This window comes from Rhinoraja longicauda, chromosome 26 (assembly GCF_053455715.1).
Source record: "Rhinoraja longicauda isolate Sanriku21f chromosome 26, sRhiLon1.1, whole genome shotgun sequence".
Lineage (NCBI taxonomy): Eukaryota > Metazoa > Chordata > Chondrichthyes > Rajiformes > Arhynchobatidae > Rhinoraja > Rhinoraja longicauda.
Window position 1 is genome coordinate 17,732,857 of NC_135978.1, and position 21,152 is coordinate 17,754,008.

General features: G+C 42.6%; 1 protein-coding gene across 1 annotated transcript; it reads right to left on the minus strand.

The window, feature by feature from the left end:
• Positions 1-10,997: 10,997 nt before the first annotated feature.
• Positions 10,998-17,236, minus strand: hspb1 (heat shock protein, alpha-crystallin-related, 1). Its single transcript, XM_078422111.1, has 3 exons — positions 16,660-17,236; positions 13,609-13,672; positions 10,998-11,702 (listed from the first exon to the last, which is right to left on the minus strand). Exons 1-3 carry the CDS (start codon positions 17,231-17,233, stop codon positions 11,513-11,515), a joined length of 828 nt encoding a protein of 275 aa, XP_078278237.1. The 5' UTR covers positions 17,234-17,236; the 3' UTR covers positions 10,998-11,512.
• Positions 17,237-21,152: the final 3,916 nt, after the last annotated feature.

Below are 21,152 nucleotides of genomic sequence, written 5' to 3' on the forward strand. Positions count from 1 at the left end.
CGGCAGTAGACAACAAAAAGCACAGGACACACAGATACAATTTTTACACAAACAGCCATCACAGTGATTGCTCTAGGCACACCCTCACTGTGATGGAAGGCAAAGAAAAGTCTTATCTCCTCCTCATTCTTCTCCCGTGGTGCCACGAGGTGATCGAGGCTCCCAACTTTTTGTAGCCCCCACCGGGCGATGGAAAGTCCCAGGGCCGAGCCGAGCAGGCCGATGAAAGTCCTGAGCCCCCACCGGGCGATGGAAAGTCCCCAGGGCCGAGCCGAGCAGGCTGATGAAAGTCCTGAGCCCCCACCGGGCGATGGAAAGTGCCGCGGCCGAGCCACGCAGGGCGATGAAGGGCCTGCGGGCGGGTCGATCGTACCTAGCGCTTCGGAGCTCCCAAAAACCGGTCGCCAGCCAGGGACCTGCGAACTCCCGATGTTGCGGTCTGCAGGGCCCACGGCCGAAGCCTCTGAGATGGTAAGTCCAGGCCCTGCGACCGGAGTCTTCAAGGTCGATCCCAGCTGGAGGACGCCGACTCCACGATGTTAGGCCGTAGCGCGAACGGAGTTACGACACGGTAAAGGTCGCATCTCCGTTGAGGAGGAGATTAGAAAAAAGGTTTCCCCCACCCCCCCACCACCCCCCCACATACACAGAGTTAAAAATAGAACAAAACGTACATTAAACGATGACAATAGACAAAAAAACAAAAAAAAGACAGAGAGACTGCCGGTGAGCCGCAGCTGCAGAACACAGCCACGCCCCTTACATACATACATACATATATACATACATACATATATACATACATACATACATTTGTTCTTATGTTTGGCAGAACTAGTTTCCTTTCACTCTCCCTCTCTCTCCACTTTGTTTTCAGTCTCATGTACTTTTGTTGTCATGATTACAATACTGATGTGGGGGGGTTGGTTATGAGATAATTGGGTGATCGACGAGTGGACTGATTACTCAGGTGGAGGTATGGTGATCATATTGGTGCACTTCCAACTTACGGACAAAATATACTTATGGACATCTGTAAAAGCGGAACTGGTTCGTTACCTGAGGACGGACGGCCTGTAAAGGTTAATAAATAATTGAAGAGTGGGCTATACAAAGGGCAATAAAGGATTGAATGGTGGACAATGTAAAGGTTAATAAAAAATTACGTGGTACATTATACAAAGGCCAGTAGGATGCTGACAGTATTTTTATTATAAAGAATAATATTCCTGGTATTAAAGGTAATAGATAGCAGACAGTGGAATAAGAAGGTATTCCATGGTCCATGAAGCTGTATGTGAACTATACAAAATGTAATGAATAACCGGCAGTGGATTCTGAATAAATATAATGGATTTCTGTCATCAAGTTATATTCTGGACTGAGCTGCCAACACAATGGACTTTATGTGATAAGAAGCCGGTCTGTGATCTTGGGCATGCATATCACACTGTTGGTTTAGTTCTGTGTTGACAGTAGGTGCCCGATGTTCACTGATCACTCCCACTCTGTTCCATTGATATTCATCAACTGTAACCTCACATCTGTTTGTCTATGTCCTACCCCCAACACCACGAACCATCTAATTAGTTTGTACCAAAGATAGACACAAAAAACAGGAGTAACTCAGCGGGTCAAGCAGCATGTGTGGAGAAAAGGAATAAGTAACGTTTCGGGTCGAAACCCTTTTTCAGACTGAGAGTCAGGGGACAGGGAAACTAAAGATATAGACGGTAATATAGAGAGATATAGAACAAATGAATGAAAAGTATGCAAAAAAGTAAAAAAGTAACAATGTTCGGGGGGGGGGGGGCTCTCTTGGACTGGGGGGGCTAGAGCTGACCATTTTGTAGAATCTTTGGAATGCACGACTTCTACATACATCCCGACGTGACCAGTCCAGCGAAGCTCTACTGAAATGAGAGCACCTGCCTATCTGGAATGCTGCACAGCTCAAGAACAGCAGGGTATGGAATCCTGTCCTGGTACATGTATTATTTTAATAAAGGCAATGCAGATGAAAGCCATTAAGAACAGAAATGTAAGACAAAGAAACTCCAAATATTGTGCCATAAAACAGTGTAGACGATATTTTGTAGATGTCAGCTTCGTCATTTAGTCCAATGCCAAAAAATGCTTCTGCTTTCAGAAAGCAAGCATCATTGTCACCATCAAAGATAGCACTGCAATGCAGGACACTTCCAGGATAGAAATAATCCTTTGCTATTTGTAGTTCATAATCATCCATGTTGACAGTGGCCGAGACATGGATTTAAGACACTTCAGATTGATCGTGAATCCTATCCACGAGGCTGCTTAAGCAAAAAGATCCAGAATTCTTTTGTATATCCACAAGTATGTGAGGATATTAGAGCACAGTTATAACTCAGTAACAGATCACAGATGGTTGCAGTCAACACCTATAGAATATTCACCAGGCACTAGTTTGTCGTCTATGATGTTGCTAAATGCTTGTTGTGCATGCTTGATGGGGCGAGATGATTTATTTTGAATATCAAGGTATACTAAATGCTTGATGGATGAAATGAGCCTTATTTTGGACAAATGGGGTCGGTATAAATCATATTTAAAAATTAAAAGGGAGCAAATGTAATATATTTGGTGCGATAAATAGACAAAGTTACTTACATGTCAGTTAAAAGATCATTGATTATATGGAATATTGATGGAAAGAAATTAGTATGATTTAAAATATTAAAAGGGGCAGAACAAGTAAAGATAGTTGGGGGAATGAATTTGATTTAAACGAGGAAACATGTTGCACTGCTGATATCTGGTGCATATTGCTAAGGTATCATTGGTTGAAGAAGGGTCTCGACCCGAAACATCACCATTCCTTCTCTCCAGAGATGCTGCCTGTCCCGCTGAGTTACTCCAGCTTTTTGTGTCTATCTTCGGTTTAAACCAGCATCTGCAGTTCCTTCCTGTGTCCAACATTGGGTGGACACAGTTCTGTTCAATTTTACTGCAACAGTGGACAAGGAGAAGTGAACATTATTGCTGCCTAATGACTTCATTTAGTAGTGGACACTACATCTTTTCACTTCAATAAGCCTGACCTGCAAGAACTGTTGAAGTAATTTATATTTGTATTTTGGTATAACATGGAATGATACCATATTATATCAGGTTTATGTGGTCACTGGTATTTCTTTCCTTGATTTAATATTAATTTGAGCTCATTCCTAATTCCATCAAAGAATCCCTTTATGATCATAATTGCATAATTGACCTTTTTGATGTACTGCACAAAGCACTCTGCCACTGATGGCTGTGATCACCATAATCCACTGCTGAGTGGGTAGAAATCAGTACTACAGACATAATCATGATTGACAAATGCACTGCGCTGCCCTCTTTTAAACAATTGGACAAAGCTGTTTGGGAAATAATATAGGGCTTAATTTTTCATGAAGGCAAGAGAAAAGAAGTGTTAACGAGCTCACAAATGTTGTTGCACCGATCTTGTTGTGCACTAATGAGCTGCCATTTTCCCATTTTTCACTCAGAGAGTTGTGAATTTGTGGAATACTCTGCCACAGAAGGAAGTGGATTAATTTGATGAATTTAAAAGACAGTTAGATAGAGCTCTTGGGGATAGCGGAATCAAGGGGTATGGGGAGAAGGCAGGCACGGGTTACTGATTGTGGATGGCAGTGCTGGCTCGAAGGGCCAAATGGCCTTTTCCTGCACCTATTTTCTACGTTTCTATGTATATCACACTTCAAAAATTTACTTCATTGGCCACAATTCACTTTGAGATTTTGAAAGGCGCAACAAAAATGGATTTTCGCTCCTTACTTCAGTTAAACCAGAGAAAACATACTCCCATAGCTCAGGTGTAGTATACGGCAGACCTTAACAATCAGAAGCTTTGGTCTAGAAACTGCAAGAAAATCTGGGCAAGGTTGTGCCCCCCCCCCCCCCCCTTTGATCCTATTCTATCCTTTTTGCTGATTTCCACCAATGCCAGCCGCAAGACTTTGCACAGTGTATGAAAAGCTCAGAAGATAGACGAAAAGTGCTGGAGTAACTCAGCGGGTCAGGCAGAATCTCTGGAGGGAAGGAATAGATGAAGTCTCAGGTCGAAGCACTTCTTCGGACCTTCAGAGATGGCAGGGGCTCCAGGGAAGAAGGTCTGTCTTCGCTCATGCCTCCCTCCTTGGCAACTGCTTCAGCAGTGCTCTTTACCTGTGGTGTCCAGCCAGCTGGTCCAGGTTGAGATTTTGCAGCCTATTACTGGACCCTGCAGATCAAAAACTGTCCAGTCATCCTTTGAAGCTTTTTCCATCGCTTAATTATATTAGCTGGGGAAATACTTTGCATTATTTCCTTCTATAAGTAACCCCAAGCTCGGCGACAACCCCTCCTGAATAAGCCCCAGCACAAGTGGTGACACATGTTCAACTCTGAATGCATTCATGGAATGTTACAGACGGCAGTGAGAGGCGGCAGCTTATCTTCAGCAAATGGCTTTATCTCAAACCAGCAACTATGTTAACTCAGCACATGGTCATTGTTTCATTGTTTAGGATGCATTTAGTAATGGAGCCATTCAATGACAATGGAAAATTCAAATTTAATTGTATAATGTCAATGTAGACTGCTTTGCCCTTCCATTTAGAATCTAACACAAGCTCAGAACGTCCCCGACGCACTTTAGAGCTAAATACATCTGAAGTACAATTACTGTGCTGACACAGGAAGAACCAATCTGTGAACAGCTATGACATCCCCTCCACAAACAATTGTTGTATGTTAGCCTATTTGTTCCAGTTTGGTGCATTTAGAGGATAGAATTTGAACAAAGCTCTGAGAGCTCTTTCTGAGTTGGACTTGAACCTCCAGTCTTCTGACTCAGGGACATGAAACTCCCACTGGCCCACAATCAAAGGACAACAAATCAGCACGATAGTAAAACATCAGAACACTGAAACAATTCAATCATCAAGGGAATATTATTCACCATTTCTAAAAATTGTAACTTGAGAGTAAATGCTACAGAAGAACAATAGGTCTCGGAGTCTCTGCTGATGGGTATTAGTAACACCAAAAGGGAATTGAAGAACTTGACCTCTTCCTATTATTGATGTGGAAGAAAAACTGAGAAGTACAATCTCATGCTATCTTTTCTCAATGTGAAAATTTAGAAATGCACATTTGGAAATATCAGAAATACGGGATTTGGAAAATTAGGGTTTGAAAATAAAAAATAGAGTGGAGAAAGAATGGTTTAGATGAAATGGATATTCAGTTTGTGGTCTTGGTGTAGCGATTCTGTGGGTGGTACAATGGAAATCATCACTCCTGCACGTGACCTGAGTTCTTAGAGTTTTGGAGAGTAGCCAAAGTTATTCCCTTGATTAAGAACAGAAATATGGATCATCCAGGAAAATATAGACCATTATAGGCTTCACATCTTTGATAAGGAAGCTATTCGAGAGAATACTTAGGGGTAGGATTTATTCACATTTGGAAAAAATTTGGCTAAATTGAGGCCAGTAGGCATGGATTTGTCTGTGGCAGGTCATATCTTACAAACTTGATTGAGTGTCTTGAGAAGATGAGGAAGGTGATTGATGAGAGAAGGGCAGTGGATGTAATCTCTTCAGTCGGGCATTTGAGAAAGCCCCTCATGGTAGGCTGATTCAGAAGACTAAGGCACATGGGATCCATGGTGATTTGGTCATTTGGATTCAGAACTGGCTTACCATTAGAAATGAGAGAATCAAGGTGAATGGTTTATTCTAGTTGTAGGTCTGTGATCAATGGTATTCCTCAGGAATCAGTGCAGGGACAACTGTTGTTTGTGATATATATGAATGACTTCGACGAATACTGATAGATTGGTTAGTAAGTTTGCAGACAACACAAAAAAATTGTGAAGTTGCAGACAGTAAAGATAGGTAGTAAAGAATACAGCAAGAGATAGATGTGTTACAAATATGTGTAGCGAAATAGCAGCTGGAATTTAATCTAGGCAAGTGTGAGGTGTTGCACTTTGAGAGGCCAAATGTAAGGGGAAAGATAACATTTAATGGCAGGCCCTTTAACAGCCTTGATGTACAGAGACATCTTGGGGTACAAGTTCACAGCTTCCCGACAGTGGCAACGTATGGAGATAAAGTGGAACGATGGTATATGTTATGGGAAAGAATACTGCGGATGCTGGTTTAAATCGAAGCTAAACACAAAATGCTGGAGTAACTCAGCGGGTCAGGCAGCATCTCTGGAGAGAAGGAATGGATGACGTTTCGGGTCGAGACCCTTCTTCAGACTGAGACTGGTATATGGTATACTTGCCTTCATTCTTTGGGGCACTGAGTGTAAGAATGGGAGGGAGTCATGCTGCAACTTTATGAAACTTTATGAGTGGATGTAAAGTATTGTATGCAGTTCTGGTCACCCCATTACAGGAAGGATGTGAAGGCTTTGGGTGTAGAAGAGATTTACCTGGATGATTAGAGGGTATTAGCTATCAGGAGAGGTTGGACCAACTTGGGTTAACAGTCGGAATCTTTATACCCCAAGGTGGAAATGTCATAGACGGTGGGGCATAGCTTCAAAGTGAGAGTGAAAAAGTTTAGAAGAGATGAGCGGGGCAAGTTTCTTTTATACAGAGTGGTGGGTGCCTGTAACAAGTTGTCAGGAGGAAGCAGATATGAGGCTTTTAGATAGGCACATGAATATGCAGGGGGATGGAGGAATATGGACCATGTGCTGGCAGAAATGAATGAGTTTAATTGTGTTTCTTCTTCTGTACAGAAATTTTGGGCGAAAGTGCTTATTCCAGTGTTGCACAGTTCTTTGTATATTCTATATTACTGCCAAAAGATACGTTCTGTATGATCATGCATTGGCTACATGTATGTATACACATGATTATTTGCATCCATGCCTGAGTTTTGGATATACCTGCTCGTCCATTGTGTGTCTTGTCTGTTATAAATGCATGCATATGTCTAAATTTGAGCATATTCTTTTTTTTTTTAATTGCCTGTAACCGTGTATGCTTGTCTGAGTGTGTGTGCTTGTCTGAGTGTATTTGTGTAAAGGTATGAGTGATAATGCTAGTTGGGGGAAAAAAAACATTTGAAAAAGCACAGCAGGTTGGAGACTGTGTAATTTAACATCTGGTAGCAGCTGTATAGGTTTTTAGTTGAGTTGAGGCATTCGCCATTTCCCAAATTATCACCACAATCTTGAACACCAACGCCAATTATTTGTGACACAAGCTTAATTTCTCAGAGGGGGGAATATTGTGTTTACACAATGCGCTTCTCAAATCGATTCCTCCATTAAAGCAATTAAACAGTTTTCAAGAGTGGATAAAGTGCGGCCTGGATAAATGATACAGCTGCACGTCCTGTATCATGTGCCAGGTGGAATATCACTGGCTGTGCTTTCAGGACAGAATCGTGAGTCTCACCTTTGCAGATTCCACAAGGACTTTCAGCATTGTGCTGTTGGCACAAACAATAGCAGCAGTTGGGACCGGAGCATTGGCACGTCAATGCAACTGTCAGCACTAAGGCTTTTAACACCTGCTCTAACCAGTTGAATTCATGGACTTGGCTTTCAGGTCGACGTTTTTCTTTAATCATATGATGCTCCTGAATGGATAATGAGAAAGTTGAGGGAAACCTGATTGGCTGCTGTGCTCTGACCACATCTGTCACCATGGCAACTAGATCTTATACTGACTGCCCCTAGCTCGATGTTTTCCAGGAACAAACTGATTCTGGAAAGAATTTAACCCTGTGGAGTTTTTTAACATTTTAGTCTTTGTTTACACGGTTGATATTTTACATAGAATTACACGTAATTTGCACAGCGAACAGATCTTTCAGTGATACTTCAATTCACCACCATGTTCGAGTATGTGCAGATCATTCAAGTCTCAAACCTTACTTCATCTAAGGAGACTCACTGTGATGGATGTTTCTTTGTTTTGTTTTGTGTTGGTTTGTGATTGTGTGTGTATTGCTTATTTTTCTTATTGTTGGACTGTGTGGGTAATGGAATTTCGTCCAAAAGACTTGTTTTTTTAGATGACAATAAAGGCTATTCTGATTCTGATTCTGATTCTGATTCTAATATCAACATTTCCTTCTGTACCTATTTTTCTTGCGCCCCCTCATGTTAAAGTCCCACAATATGTCCATGGTATTCAATAGAAAAAGGAAAGTTTGATGTTAAATTGATGTGTGGGATAAAGGTAAGGGTAACAAATGATGAATAAGTTTATTGGCCAAGTATGCAGATACAAGGAATGTGCCTTGGTGCTCCGCTCACAAATGACAACACAAACATACAGTTAACAATTAAGAATAAAGCATAAACACATCAAAACAATAAGGATACAACATTACGGTCTAAACATGTGGGTGAAAATAAACCAGAGCAAAAAAGAGACTCCAGACTTTGGTTATTGAGTAGAACTATCACTCGTGGAAAAAAGCTGTTTTTATGTCTGGCTGTGGCTGCTTTGACAGTCCGGAGTCGCCTTCCAGAGAGAAGTGCTTTCAAGAGTTTGTGGCCAGGGTGAGAGGGGTCAGAGATGATCTTGCCCGCTTGCTTCCTGGCCCTTGCAGTGTACAGTTCGTCAATGGGGGGGAAGGTTTTATGATGAGAGTTTTACTGCCAGGAGGCAGAAAGCTTTATCCCTAGCTATAGCTGCTCTGAATCGGTCCTGCTGAGAGCCCGCCATGATCTGTCTCTGCCCCTAGGGTCATCTGGCACAACTGACCCCTGCATGAACCTTTTTTTTGCACTTTACCTTGTTCCCCCCTTTTTTTCTTTTCCCCCAAGCCCCTTTTGTTGTTTTCATTTTCGCCGTGATTTATTTATATATTTGATAGCATCGATATGGATGGAAGTGACATTCTCAATCTCGTTGTACTTGTACAATGACAATAAAAGATATTGTATGGTATTGTATTGTATTGTATATTGTAGGATTACAATAGCGTGGGGATAGGCAAAGGAGTGTGGCTGGTTATCCCAAGCGGTACTAAGAACAAAGAACTGCTCCCAGAAAATCTTACCAATCTATTAGTGTGCTGTGAACCTTCCTCTCCCCTTCAGGCACTGGAATCCATGATAACAGAGTGAACTCTTACTGCAGCATCTTGTCTGTGCTGCAATGGTAATGTGACCTCAGCCTTCAGACACACATCAGTCTTGGCGTGAAGCTGGCTTTCGAAGTCACAGGCCTGATTGGAAACAGACTCCACCACGCACTCAGAAGATTCATACAAGCCTTCTTACAGAGCGTACAATACTCAGTGCTCACCATCTATAGACTGCACCAGTGCAACATGGAATCACACAACATGGAAACATGCATAAATCACCAATTTCACACTGATTATATACTCATCCCAATTTTTTGGTTATCACAGCATTGCCATCAATTTCCCCCAGATTCTAACACTCACTCACTGAAAATTGTGACACAGGTCGATGGGGAAATGAAGAAGGCATTTGGCTTACTTGTCTTTATATACAAGTGTATTGAGTATAAGATTTGGGGCATCATGTTGCAGCTTTACAAAAGATTGGTTAGGCCACTTAGGACATTGTGTGCAGTCCTGGTTACCACACTATTGGAAGGTTGTGATTAGCATTAGAAAGAGTGTAGAAGATATTTACCAGGATGTGGCCTGGAATGGTGGGCTTTAGTTACAAGGAGAGATTGAATATGACTGGAAATAGAGACAAAAAGCTGGAGTACCTCAGCAGATCAGACTGCATCTCTGGAGAAAGGGAATAGGAAACGTTTTGGATCGAGACCCTTCTTCAGACACATTGTTGGGATGAGACAGGGATTGTTAGTGGAATACTGATTGAGGGGTGAAATTATGGGGTGGTTTACAAAATCATAGGGGGCATAGATTGGGTAGATATTCTCAGACTTTTTTCAAGGGTAGAGGAGTCTAAAACTGGAAAACATAGTGAGGGGTAATAGTTAAGGGGAATCTGAGGGCCAAACTTTTCACACAATGTGGTGAATACATGGAATGAGCTGCCAAGGGAATTGGTAGAGACAATTACATGCACTTGGGAGGTACATGCATATGAAAGGATTAGAGGAATTTGGGCCAAATGCAGGTAAATTAGATTAGGATAGACATCTTGTCAGCATGGACAAGTCAGGCTGAAGAGCCTGTTTCCGTGCTGTATAACTCTAAGATTAGGGACAATTTACAGTGACAGTTTACAATTTACTGTTAACTTATCTGTCAGCATATCTTTGAGTTGTGAGAGCAAACTAGACCATAACCATTTGGTCACAGGCAGAACATGCAAACTTCACACAGGCATTATGTGTAAAACCCAGCTTGCTGGAGCTGTAAGGTAGTAGCATTTCCTATTGTGCCATCCTGTGGCGTGCATCTAAATCATCAGTGGAAGCAGTACACAAACTCACTCTCCGGAGAGTAATACATGAATTCTGCTTTCCTACTAGTCTGACTGCAATCCTCTCAGTCCACAGGCTGCCAGTTTTGATGCAGCCAGCTGCATCTTCTCCTTCAAACTCAGCTGATCATGCGGATAGCAGCAATTATAGAAGTTACAGTGATGTTCGGAATGATGATTCCGAAATGTCACCCATTCCTTCTCTCCAGAGATGCTGCCGGTCCTGCTGAGTTACTCCAGCTTTTTGTGTCTATCTTCGGAATGCTGGTGATGGAAATGTTTTGAATGGTGGATTCATGAGAGTTCTGATGATAACACTGGCTGTACTCTGGAGAGATTTTGTATAGGGTTTTGAAAGGGACACTTAGAAACGGGAAATCTGAAAATTGTCCAAAGTTCATTTGGTTTCTGAATACCAGCTTAGTGTCGTCTTAATAGCTTTTCCTTTCAGAACCGTTGTTAGAAAGATATTGTATTGTATTATAGCAGATGAAAACATTAACACACACAAAATATTGTATTAATATGATAACATTTATTTTTTTTCCTCACCGTTCATTTTATTAATAAAGTTTAATGTTGATCCAACAAATAATTTGGTAACAAATTTATATGATTATGTCAAAGCAAAAGATAAACAAGGGCTATGAGAAATATGCAAAGCGGACATGAACTAGAACCACTGCCTGTCAAGGTAGTACAAAGTCATTCCGAGATCCTAAGGCGCTTGAATGAAAATAATGATCTCGTTGTGTGTTGTAATCATTTAATGATTTATGATTTTAACTTTTGAAAAGTTCATATTATTTTTGCCAAAGCCTAGAATATAAACAGAAAATATTTAGTAATCTGACTACAAACTATAGAGACAATAAGCATGATTAGCTCCTGCCCATTTAATTGCATCGGTGTTAGCTGGTGGTAATGGTTGACTATTGTGATCCTGCAGTAGCTATCTCAGTATGGTATTGTGTTAGCTACTTTGGATCGGTGCAGTTCTGGGTATTCTGTGCTGTCTTGGTGCATTGCCTGCTATTTGAGATGGGTACACTCTTCTTTGCTACTGCAGTCACTTCTTTGTTGTTTCATTTGTCTTCTTTGAATCTTGCACTCCAATCTCAGCTTTAGTCTCGTAGGTAATTGGGATGGTGACCTCGGAGGACTGCAGAGCTGGTTTCACCATTGCTGCTTCGACTGTTAGTACACCCGTGGGTGACAGTGTTGAAGAAACTATACCAGGTTCAATGCCTTGAGGGAGGCTGAAATGGAAGGAAAGAAAAGGTTAGACTGAACAATATTATTAAATGCATCAATAATAACTGCTCAAAACCAAGAATTGATTGACAGACACCAAGGCTTTAAAATTAGATTTCCATCGAAGAATCAATCGCTTTAATAACTACACATTTAGGACAAATGTTATACTTCTCCTCATGGGCAACATTCTGTGCAGACACTAAACCTGATGGTCATGGATTGGACCAGACTATTTAAAGTTAAATATACATTTATATCAGTACTCGCCTGAATACCTGATTTTTACCCTGTAAGTCATTACTCTTTTGAGCCAAGAGGGAATTTCTGGTGAAATAAAGCTATGCCACAACTATTTGATTGAAAAAAACCCAATCAAAAACCCAGTAGCCTTCATTATAAATTGTGGCCATTCTATATTGAATAACGCACTGAGGTTTCTCAAGCAAGTCCGTGATAATGAAGAGTGTTTCTGCCAACTTGTCAACTGACCAGCATCGTCAGATTGACACGGCAGTTCCAATAGCTGTATATAAAGTATGTGTTTCCCACAACCCTCTCTCATATATACAATGGCAAAAGGTTGGTTGAAATGATCTGCAAAAACAATGTCGAGGGGAAAGCATGAAGAAGAAATAGATAGAAATCTTAAAATGGAATTGGGGCACAAATGAATATGTAAAGTGAAAATCAACAATTCATTCACTGGGCGTAGTGGGGCTTTTGCTCTTCCACAAAAAGCAACAGGGGGCTGTTATTTTCAATGGGTGTTTTGGGAACAGCTTGTGCCTCTAAAGACCAATATTGAGATCATTCTCTCCCAGATCTAATAAAGACACTTACACATAGGACCACTCAAAAATCAAGTAGGGCTCAGTCAGAAATTGTTCGATGGGTGTTTGATGGAAATGCAGCCACAGGAGATCCTACTTTATGGCAGGGATTGGAAGGCAAGGCGAGCTGGATGTATTCACTTAGCAGGAACATCTGCACTTTAAAATCGGAAGTGAATGTAAATGTTGCATGGATGTGCAAATGTATACCCACAAGAGCTTTCATGATCAAGGTGCTAGACATGTATAAGTTCATACTATGTCTTGATTTTGTATTTTACTGTAATGGGAATGAAATGTAAAATATGGCCTGCAAAGTTCTTTTTGATAAAGCTGTAAAATACACTGGAATGTAGAGATATGAGGTGAACCTGGTCGATTGAATAAACTGCTGTTGATAGTTGGTTTCATATTTTCAGCATGAATGTAATGTAATAATCACCAATTGTTAATATTGCCTTTGCTGCAGACCTAAGATTTTAGCTAAAAATAAAAGCGCGATGGCTGAAAAATCAATCACTCAGAGATTAATTTATGATTTTAAATCTACAGTGGTACTAAAATAATCTGGTGATAAAGGAGTTGGGGATTACAGGACCACTTTAAAGAGTCCATTGTTAAGGAGGAGATAGTGGGTCCAATCGACAGGGTGAGGCAAGTCAGAGCTATGGTCAGCTTCAGTACCTGGGGAAAGGAGTTGGGGACAACAGATAGTCAGTGGTGTGGAACAGGTGGCATCAAATCTACAGCCAGGATTAAGGGGCCAGGGTGGTCATTAATTGTGGAGATGGTGAGCTTGGTTTGATGATGAGATGGTGGTCAGGTGTGCAGGCACACATTCATTAGTGAGTTGACGGGTTGGTGCATGGCAGGAGTTGTGAGCGTGAGAGTAAGTGGGGGAATGGTGTTTAGTTCCAGGGAGCAGTGTAGGTGGCTGGAGCCTATGGTAGAGCAGGGCGAGTATCACTTTTGAAGCACACCTACTCGTTCACCTCCCCATGCACCCTTTAAGTCAGGCAAAAGCAGCCACGTAATTTGATAAATGCTCCTAATATGATGTATAAAATAATTTACTCACAGATATTTTCGAGTAAAACATCTTGAAACGAAGCCATGTTCATCTTGTCTCTCCTCATGTTTGCCTGCAAAGGAGAATTATTGAACTAATTTTAGCTGTTAAAAAAAAATTATAAAGGCCATAGTCATAGAGCTATACAGCATGGAAACAGGTCCTGCAGCCTGAAGAAGGGTCTCGATCCAAAACGTCACCCATTCCTTCTCTCCAGAGATGTTGCCTGTCCCGCTGAGTTACTCCAACCAGCAGCCTAACTCGTCCATAATGACCAAGTTGCCTAACTGTGCCAGCCCAAATGCTTGCTACTGGCCCATATCCCACCAAACCGTTCCTATTCTTGTAGTCATCCAAGTGTCTTTTAAATACCCGCCTCTACAACCTCTTCAGGCAGCTTATTCATTAAACTTTGTGTCAATATGTTTCCCCTGTGGTCCATGCAAGTGGGTCCAATCGACAAGATCAGATACAGTAAATCACCTTCAAGATCAGGCACGGTAAATCACCATAATTCACAGGTAGTGCAAAATATTTTTTTCTGTGAGCTTATTAATTTATTGCAAGAGAATACTTCCCATTATTAGCTGAGAGTTAGACAACGAAATAAAACAAACTGTTTAAAACAAGTTATCATGAAATAGAACGAAGAGCACTACAGCTAAAAGAACAGGACGTTTGGCCCACACCTATACCGAACACGATGGCCAGTTAAACTCATCTCCTCTGCCTGCATGTGATTCATTCCCTGCATATCCATGTGCCGATCTAAATGTCCCTTCAATGCTACTATTGATTATGCTTCCACCACCCCCCTGGCAGTTTGTTCTAGGCATCCACCACTCTGTGTAAACATAAATTGGCCTGCACATCTCCTTGGAACTTTTCTCCTCTGACCTTACATATATGCCTTCTAGACTTTGACATTTCCACCATGGGCAAAAGGTTCTGACTGTTTACCTTATCTATGCCTTTCATAATTTAAGACACTACTAAATCGTCTGAAGAAGGGTCTTGACCCAAAACATCACCTTTTCCTTTTGGATACAAGTTAAATAAATGTCGGCACATTCACTTGCTATCATTGAACTTTATTCTCCATGTGAGAAAAATATTGTTGTTCTACTGTGATACCGCAAGGAAAGATTATTACTGGAATTCAGTGTCACAGAATTCAATAACAGCAATGGCACCCAGGGTAGAGGTGTGTCAGTTCAATAATGCCAAGGGCTGGGATGTCCCAGGGGGACACAGGGGTGATGTTATAATCTCATGATAGGCATTGTGGCAATCCAATGCTGTGTAGAGTAGACTTGGTGCTATAGGAAGTGATATTCAAATCCCACTGTACCCAGGGTGAGCACTATTCCAACTCTACTGTGTCCATGTTGGGAACTGTTCCAAACCCATGGTCTGCAGGATCTGCCACTCCCATAGTCTACACTGTACAATGCGAGCCCCTGCATTGTCGCGTTTTAGACCCACCGCCAACTTTACTGCAGAATGGGAACCTCCGTATTGTCAAGACCCGGCAAGGGGGGACCGCCATGATTGGGGGGGGGGGGAGGAAGAGAGAACAAAGGAGGATGGAGAGGGGGGAGGGGGGGAAACAAATGAGGGCCTGGTGCGGGATACTTTGTCAACACCCTTTATGTGGTGATTATGCATACCTTGGATATTTCTCCATATCTTGGAGAATTTCACTGTGACTTGCCACATGTGACAATAAAGTATTAATTAATTAATTAATTCATCACATTCCATTCCACAATACTGCCAAGTGTCAGTTTTTGGTCAGCACCACTCACCCCAACAGAACTAAGATAATGTATCAGGGAATTGAATGTTCCCAGTGCATAGATTTTAATATCATTGTGATTTTTTTGTTGTTTTTAACTTGTCCAATTGTTTTGTTCCAGATGTTTTAGATCAGATGGGGAGTCAGGTTACCCAGATCACAATGCTACTGATTTGTGGTTCATGAGATATAGGAAAATAACTGCAGATGCTGGTACAAATCGAAGGTATTTATTCACAAAATGCTGGAGTAACTCAGCAGGTCAGGCAGCATCTCAGGAGAGAAGGAATGGGCGACGTTTCGGGTCGAGACCCTTCTTCAGACTGAAGAAGGGTCTCGACCCGAAACGTCGCCCATGTGGTTCATGAGAGATAAGGACACAACGCAGAGGTCAACCCCTCAACGGACACGCGTAACCATTTTGTTTTTTAAAATTTTGAACTATTACTCTTTAGTCATTTTTTGATTATTGTGCCGATTGCCGTTAAAGGATATTACAAAGACCATTGGGTAAGGTTTTAATTTAAGTTATGTTCATACCATTTAGCTCTTGGAATACATACTAAGACTGAGAAACATAATCAGGCGGTTGATTCGCCTTTAACTTTAAAACATGTGTGGTTGGGGTGTGTTGCCGAGTGATATATGGAGCAGTGGAGCTCGGTGGGAAGTTTGCTCAGGAGCGGGAGCGATGCGTCGGAGACCCTGACTCCAATTTGGAAAGACCCTGTTTGTAATACACTCCCACTTGGACCAATGAATAAGGCATGGGCTCAATGCCTTGACTCAAGCTGATGGGTGGTTCGGTCCCCAGCTGGGTTTACCAGCAAGATGCATGGACATCAATGCAGACGGAGTAACTATCACCCAAATGGTCACCCCGGGGGAAGAATTAGATGGGAGCTAGACACAAAATGCTGGAGTAACTCGGGCGGGACAGGCAGCGCCAAGCAGAGATGCTGCCTGTCCCGCTGAGTTACTCCAGCATATTGAGTCTATCTACCATCTAATTCTTCCCCGGGGTGACCATCTTCGATGTCAACCAGCATCTGCAGTTCCTTCCCACACAATCATTAGATGGGGTTGAAGTTGCCCACTGTTAGTGCCAATAGATGGGGTTGAAGTTGCCCACTGTTGGTGCCAATTGCCCACTGTTAGTGCCAATAGATGGGGTTGAAGTTGCCCACTGTTGGTGCCAATTGCCCACTGTTAGTGCCATTAGATGGGGTTGAAGTTGCCCACTGTTAGTGCCAATTGCTTACCGTTGATCTCCACATATCCATCCTTGGTTTTGACGGTGATCTCCTCGGGGGCGAAGTGGTTGACGTCCAAGTTGATCCTCCACTTGTCCGAGGTGACCTTGATTTCCGAGATGCCGGTGCTGTGCTGGCGGCTGAGAGCAGTGGCGGCGGTGGCGGCGGTGGTGGTGGCGGTGGGCGCTGGGGTCTGCAGCAGCTGCGGTTCCACCGCGGGGACCCTGGCTCCGACTGCAGAGAATGGGCGCAAGTAACCCGGCCACATGCCCGGCCAGTCCGCTCCCCAGTCGCAGCCCAGAGCCGGCATGCCGAAGGACTGGTCGAAGAGCCGGCTGGGGTAGTGCCAGTCCCGGAAAGGGTCCCAGCTGGGGCTGCGCAAGAAGCTGAAGGGAATCCGCCGCTCGGACATGCCTGGAATTAGAGGTGGGAGCGGGGCTGGTGAAGGGGAGACAAGACGAGACGTGCTGGGTGCCTGGTCAGACTGCGGCCACCACTGGGCTCTGATATATATATATATATATATATATCTGCTGCCTGGTCTATAAATGGAACAGGTGCCCCAGTATAGGGGAACAGTCATTGTTGTGGAATGCGAGCGGCTTCCAGAGCATTCACAGTGGGAAGCTTCCAGTGCCCTTTAATTGTGTAGGAGGGGAGGAAGGGAGAGGGAACCGATAAGCAAGGGTGGACACGGAATGCTGGAGTAACTCAGCGGGACAGGCAGCACCACTAGAGAGAAGGGATGAATGGCTGACGTTTCGGGTTTACACCAGCATAGAGGCATAGAGTTATACAGTGTGGAACATATCTAGATAGAGAGCTAGATAGAGCTCTTAAGGATAGCAGAGTCAGGGGGGTATGGGGAGAAGGCAGGAACGGGGTACTGATTGAGAATGATCAGCCATGATCACATTGAATGGTGGTGCTAGTTCGAAGGGACGAATGGCCTCCTCCTGCACCTATTGTCTGTTGTCTATATCCACACGTTCACCACTCGCTGGGGAATACATTTCTTCTTATTTCAGGCCTATCCTGTGTCATTCGGCTCCGACCCCCTAGTTGTGATCTTTCCTGCGTCTGGCCCGATCCAGTTAGGGTTTGATAAGTTTCAACGGGGTTACGTCTCAATCTTTGTAAATTCTAGTCTCTATTGAGAACTTGTTCCAAATGTCCCTGAATGTGGTCAGAGAATCACACAGCACGGAAATAAATTCTTCAGCGCACATATGGCACCATCAAACACATTTACACTAATCCCATCACCCCTCTTCCAGGTTCTGCCTGTCATCTGGATACACACGAGGGGCAGTTAACAATGGTCAATTAACCTACCAACCTTCAAGTCTTCAGGATGTGGGCGGAAAAGAGGGCACCTGGCGGAAAACCTTGCAAACACAGGGTAACATACAGACTTGACGCAGATAACTCCAGAGTTGTGATTGAACGCGGGTTGCTGGAGCTGTGCCACCGCACTACACCATATGCCATACCCTTGTGGATGGTAGGCCAGTCATCCCAGTCTTCATGTGGCCGTCCAGGAATCAGTCTGGTGAACCCTGCCTGTCCTCCTTCTTCAGAGGAAGAAACGAAAACAGCACAGAGTACTCAGGTGTGGTCTCACTCAGGATCTCCCTGTTCCTCTATTGAAATCCTCTAATTTTGAAGATCAACATGCCACCTTAATTGCTTCCTGCACCTTCACTCTTACTTTAATCGACTGGTGCACAAGAATACCTGGTTTCGCTGCACCACTCCCCTTCCTAGTCTCCCCGCATTCAGATAATCCACCTTCCTGTTCTGCTACTGGAATGGAAACCTCACATCTATCCACATTATGCTACAACTGCCATGCATTCATCCACGCACTCAACTGGTCTAGATCACGCTTAAGCTTCTCTGCAGCTTCTTTACAGCGCACTCTGCTACACAGCTTTGTATGATCTGCAATCTTGCCCACAATCCTGTGTACTTTAAGTTTGTACACTTATATCTTGGACCGAAGCTTATGCAAAGCTGTTTGAGAGTCCATGTACAATACACCCAATGTTTTCCACAATCCAACTAGTTATATTCTCAGAAATCTGCAGTAAACTGGTCCATTGTGATGTCCCTTTTGCAAAATCGTGCTGACTTTGAATAATCTTGTCACTGCTTAATAAATTCTATGTTACAGTGAACTCTTCTCTTTTATCACAATTGATTTCAGACTAATCGGACACTAATTTCCATTTTAAACAAGGGGGTTACATAACTAGGAATTGTTGGAAAATAATGACCAATGCATCTACTACTTTGAGACCCGCTTCCTTATGTATTGTGAGATGCAGATTATCAGGCTTTGGGAATATATTACCCTTCAATCCCATCTATTTCTTTAACATTGTTTCCCAATGAACACTAATTTCCTCTCTATTCCATATAAAATAACTCCCACCACTCCTCATGTCAATAATTCTCCAACCCATCAGCAGCATCGTAAATCTCCTTTGCACTCTTGCAAATGCTGCCTTATACTTCCTGCAGTGTGGTGCCCAGAAATGAACATTGTGTTCTAACTAGTGTTTTATACAGTTCCATCATAATAGCATTTGAGCTGGGGAGGATAGCTTCAGCACAAGCTATTGGCCACTTGAGGCTACATTGAGAAATGCCTTTTTTTGCTGAAGGGTGAAAATGTATGAATTCTGTACTTCGGAGGGTTTTGGATGCTCAGTCATAAAAATATTCAAGGCTGAAATTCATAAGCTTTTGGACACTAAAGAAATCAAGAATTATGAAGGTTGGGAAAACAGTGGAAAGAGGTAGAGAACTACGAGTGAATTTGAATGGTGGAGCAGGTTTGTGGAATCCTAACTTCTCCTACCTCTAGAAAAAAGGAACTACAGATACTGGTTCATACAAAAAGATACAAAGTGCTGGAGTAAATCAACAGGTCAGGTACCATGCCTGGAGAACATGGATAAATGACCTTTTGACTCAGGACCTTTCTTCTGATTGTTTACTTATGATGTTTGCTTATCATTTTTGAGCAGTTCATGCTATCAATATTTTAAAAGGATTGTAATTTGAACATTGGATATCATCTCATACAGGAACAAACCATTCAACCCTTCAGGTCCACACCAGTTGCTAGGGGTCCAATTGAAACATATAAGATAATTAGGGGATTGGACACATTAGAGGCAGGAAACATGTTCCCAATGTTGGGGGAGTCCAGAACAAGGGGCCACAGTTTAAGAATAAGGGGTAGGCCATTTAGAACGGAGATGAGGAAGAACTTTTTCAGTCAGAGAGTGGTGAAGGTGTGGAATTCTCTGCCTCAGAAGGCAGTGGAGGCCAGTTCGTTGGATGCTTTCAAGAGAGAGCTGGATAGAGCACTTGAGGATAGCGGAGTGAGGGGGTATGGGGAGAAGGCAGGAACGGGGTACTGATTGAGAGTGATCAGCCATGATCGCATTGAAAGGCGGTGCTGGCTCGAAGGGCTGAATGGCCTACTCCTGCACCTATTGTCTATTGTCTATTGTCAATCCTGTCCCATTTCTTTCCTGTTTACCTGTCTCACTGTGATTTATTCTCTCTCACCATGCCCATCAATTCTCCTTTGATTCTATTTTGGTTTTGGTTTTAATCTATACGAAGGGTAATTTACAGTTGCCAATTAACCTATCATATAAAATGGCAGTTGTCACAACTGATGTTGGAACTTTTGTAAACTTCGTCAGAACAGAGATGTCAACAGAGACAGGAAGAGCCAAACATAACACAGTTTTTTGAATGGCAGAATGTTTAATGAAGGTTGCATTTCACTGCCCCACATTTCCATTCCTTCTCAAAGATTTGTCAGAAAGATTTCTATTTTTTTTCATTTTTCAGAATGCTGTCATCACCTGCTAGTTCAGCAGTGGTGCTGATGGGACGTCTTTTTGAAACACTGCAGTTGATGGTACTCACACACTTATTGGAAAGTAACTTCCAAGATGTGGACTCGGATGACAATGGAAGCAGAGCAAAATATATTCCAAAGCAGGATGGTGTGTGCCTTGTTGAAAATCCTGCAGGTGATTGATCATATGTCTCTTGCATCCTTCTTGATGGTAAAGGTGATGGTGTAAAAAGATATTGTTAAATTATCTTATCTGAATAACTGCAGTAAAGTTTGTGAATGGACACATGACATCCTGGTGCAGGGTAGCAGTAATGAAACTTCAGGATGATGGATGGGATAGCAATCAAGCAGGCTGCATTGTCTTGAATATTGTCAAGTATCCTGAATGTAGAATGTTGAATTTCACACATTCACGTAGACAAAACACAGCTTTCACGTAAGTGATGAATATTCCATCACGCTCCTGATCTGTGCTTCATAGCTAATGCTTTGTGGAGTCAGGAGTTCAGTTATTCACTGCAGATTATCAGGATTCTGATCTGCTCCTATGTGTGGGAGTCCAGCTGACTAGGCGGTCAATAGTGATCCCAGTATATTGATGGTGGAAGACCAT